This window comes from Phalaenopsis equestris, unplaced genomic scaffold (genome assembly GCF_001263595.1).
Source record: "Phalaenopsis equestris unplaced genomic scaffold, ASM126359v1 Scaffold000840, whole genome shotgun sequence".
Classification (NCBI taxonomy): domain Eukaryota; kingdom Viridiplantae; phylum Streptophyta; class Magnoliopsida; order Asparagales; family Orchidaceae; genus Phalaenopsis; species Phalaenopsis equestris.
Window position 1 is genome coordinate 5,571,337 of NW_018165280.1, and position 3,744 is coordinate 5,575,080.

The 3,744-nt window shown below is 35.7% G+C and overlaps 1 protein-coding gene across 1 annotated transcript in view; it reads right to left on the reverse strand.

Annotated features, from left to right (window-relative positions):
* LOC110031738 overlaps positions 1–1,098 on the reverse strand; it is a 31,577-nt gene extending 30,479 nt beyond the window's left edge. The window contains 3 exon segments of the mRNA XM_020735100.1: positions 392–568; positions 631–711; positions 789–1,098. Coding sequence (XP_020590759.1) covers positions 392–568; positions 631–711; positions 789–879 — 349 coding nt within the window. The 5' untranslated portion in view covers positions 880–1,098.
* Positions 1,099–3,744: the final 2,646 nt, after the last annotated feature.

Below are 3,744 nucleotides of genomic sequence, written 5' to 3' on the forward strand. Positions count from 1 at the left end.
TATATATATATATATATATATAAAAAGTGGTTGTAATCTAATTCCCATATTGTCAAGTCTGGTAAAAATACTGCCAGCATTTTGCACTAGAATGACATTTTTAACACCCCTAAGAACACTGCAATTTTTTTTCTTCTTTTTGAAGAGTCTCCCTCCCACATGCTAGTGATGAAAGATAATTCATGTCACTAAAAATAGCAGCGAAAAATTCCTCACAGAATCAAAATCCCTCAACGAACTTAAGCCACAGCAGGAAAAAAAAAACAAGAAGAAAATGTAGAAACAAACGCAAAATTTAACAAAATGGGCCACATCCTACACGATCTTCGCATATTAAAAAAAGAAAACCACAAGAAGAAACAAAAAAAAAAAAAAGAAAACGACCACTCACATCTGGACAGTGGAAGAGAAATCCGGTAAATGTTGCTGTTCATAGAATCCAAAACCAAGAGTTCACCGCCCGGCAGTACCTCCACCGAGAATGGCTCGATTCCAAGCTTGCTACCATCGAATACAGTCTCTACCGTATACCCACTCTCAAATTTCATCATTGGGCGGCCGGATAGCACTATAAAACACTAATCAAATCAAAACCCCCAAAACAGCAAAGAACCATAAGAAAACCTATACCAGTTTTTGGCGTAGAAGTCATCGACCATAGCAGTTTGAAGATCGCCGAAAATGCATTGGAGATAAATCCACTCACCAACTCTGCTACGAAAAGCGAGATTAACAAGGAAATGAGAGAAGAAACAACAGTAGAAAGAAGAAAAAGGAAACGAACTCACTTGCTGGAGAAGCAGCTGAAACCAAGCTACACCCAGTAAGCAGCACCACCAGGACTAGCAGAGCAGAAAACCCTTTCTTCCTTTCTTCCATTACCACAATCACTGGAGGAAAGTGAGAGAGAGAGGTGAACTTAGAATGTAGCAGGCGAGGAAGAATGTGAGAAAACCATCCTACAATCGGCCGTCTTCAAACGGGAAGCACGGAAAAACAAGATGCTTTCACACTCTTACCGTCGGAAAAAGCTGGTAAAACGGACAAGAGCAGCGCCACGCCTCACTTCCCCACTTGCACATTCTGTTAGAAAACCATTTCTTGATCTTACGTCTTAAGGTTTATGAGGTTTAAGACAGAAGATGAAGTTTAAAAGATAGAAATGGATTAGGTGCATAGTGTAATATTTGTACTTCTGTAACATTTCTATAATACATCTGTAATTAGTAGGATCTACGCTTCTATTTTCATATATTTATAAGTTATAAGAGGTATAGTGTGGATATAACTCTCAATACTCTCTCTGTAATCTACCCTACGTATGTAGCGCCACCTAGCTAACGTACGTAAGTCAAATCTTTCTCCAGTATGTGGCCCTGCTTAAACATTATGATCTAATTAAATGCAAAATCATGACTAGTGAGCTCTCTGTCTGTTGATTCAAATATATTTATTTGGTAAATATTTTGAAGAAAAAAAATTTGATAAATTCTGGTTTGAAAATAAATAAAAGTTGGGGGGTTATTTGGAGTAAATTAATATTATATATCAAATGAGATAAATTAGTAAACAGTTGCAGGCAAATATGTCTGGCTTTAACCGGCACAAAATTAATACTATTTAGGATATTTACATTTAAACCACAAAATTTCTATGTTATTATAGATCTAACACTTAAATATTCATATTTCAAATTTCTATTATCACATTACATATATCAACATAAAAGAATTTTATATATATATATATATATATATATATATGATCCGTTCGGAACAACTTATTTGGTGCGGTGGCGTTTTGAAAACGCACTTGGACTGTTTGGGTAAGCTGCGTTTTGACGGCTTATGCGTTTTGAAAACACTGAAAGTAGCATTTTCATACTGCACCTATGCGGTGACAACTTTCTGACAACGGTCTTGTTTTTTCCAAAAAAATAAAAATTTCTAATAGTCACCGCACCTAATTTATCAGCAGACTATTTTTAATTAACTTATCAGCAGATTATTCAATAAGCTTAGATAGATATTCTCCCACTTTCAGTTTCATTCCCTTTTGTAAGGTTTTCATGATTGCATGTGTTCATTGGTGTCATGTAGGCGTAGGGAGATATTTTCTCCCAATTGATTTTGTTCTTTCCTCTTCATAAATGCTTTATTGTCGTTTTTATGCTTGGCATGCACCATGAAATTCAGCATGCAAGCTGGCAGCTATACATCAATGGAATTCCCAAATTTATAATTCTAATAAAAACAAGATGGGAGTTAGAGATTATTATAAGTTTTTTTTTTTTGGAAAGATTTACAAACATACATACCACTCAATTCCTATGTATTTATAAATCTAATACATAAATGTTGTGTTTCATTTTTAAAAGTTAAAATTGTGATTTTTTATGTGATGTGCGTCATATGATTTGTAGTGATAGAGTGATTATTTAGTGTCTTAGGATTACACGAAAGTCGAGCACACACTAAGATAATAGAAGTAACAGTTAGAGATATCATAAGTTTTTACTTGAAAAACCCGAAAGGAAAAAAGAACATTGTGTCTAGTCTAGCTTAAATGACCCACTATATGAATTAGAGATTTTACGTCTAGGCCTTTGTTCCACAGGCGGAAAAAGTGTTACACAGTTCCTTGAGGTATAATATTCGTATGCTAAAGAAATCATTGCGCAACAGCTGTAGTTGGGGGCAGTGGTCAGAGCTCAGTATACCATCTTCGAGGTTTGTCACAGCATTGTGCTTAGAATGATGCACTGGTTTGTAGGATGTTCATTATTTTAAGATTGTTGTGGTTACTTTGTACAGTACTTCAATGCTTCACAATACATTTTGACTCTGCTCGAGGCTTAGTTGTAATGACAAGAGGCGACAGACAGTGGTCGAGGGTTGTTGAAAGAGCGGGCATCATTCGTCAAATCTTCGGTGCATAAAAGATTGATGGAATTCAGCTCATCCTCTGAATCCTCCTACAAGCTCTGGTTTTCCTTTGGAAATGGTAGGACTCTATTTTTAGAGTTTAGGAGAGGCCTCCTGCAAATAAGGTAAGAGTTTGGATCGCTCCATCAGATAGTTAAGAGAAATTCCCTCAGGTAATAGTTTTGGATATTTGAGTGGTTTAATAATGTCAAAATTGAGTGATCTTGGCCCCGTTGAATTTGTCTCATCGATGCGCTCGATTTAACTACAAGATTATCAAATTTAAAATCAGTTTGACCTTCCAATTATGCACCAAAAGCTTTCAAAAAATAGTTAAATGGCTTGATTCATGCTTGATTTAACTCAGATTGAATGAATTTTTGAGTCATTGTGTTCGTTTCAATGAGATAGTCAGTTTGACTGTGAGTTTGTTGAAAATAGAGCTTTGGAATTTTTTATTAAGGCTTGAACGTTTATTGCTTTAAAATTGTTTTAATATTTGTACCGATTGCCTTGTGATTCATGTCAAATGAAAAATTTTGTTGATGATGTATCAACTCTCAATGCCCTCACCTTAAAAATCTAAAAAGAGGGTCTTATGAAGCCTAACTGGGGGTTAATCTCTATACGACAACACCAGTACAACAATGTCTGCTCAAGCCCTCTTTAGGAAGACCCATGAATCTTCCGTCGACACCCTCCTTCTGCAGCTCCTTCAGATCGACTTCATACATATGATCACATGCTTCCTGAATGTGATCTTGAAAGATGCTCTTGAACTCAATCAAGCTTTTAAAGTTCTACACAGCTCTCATCTCAA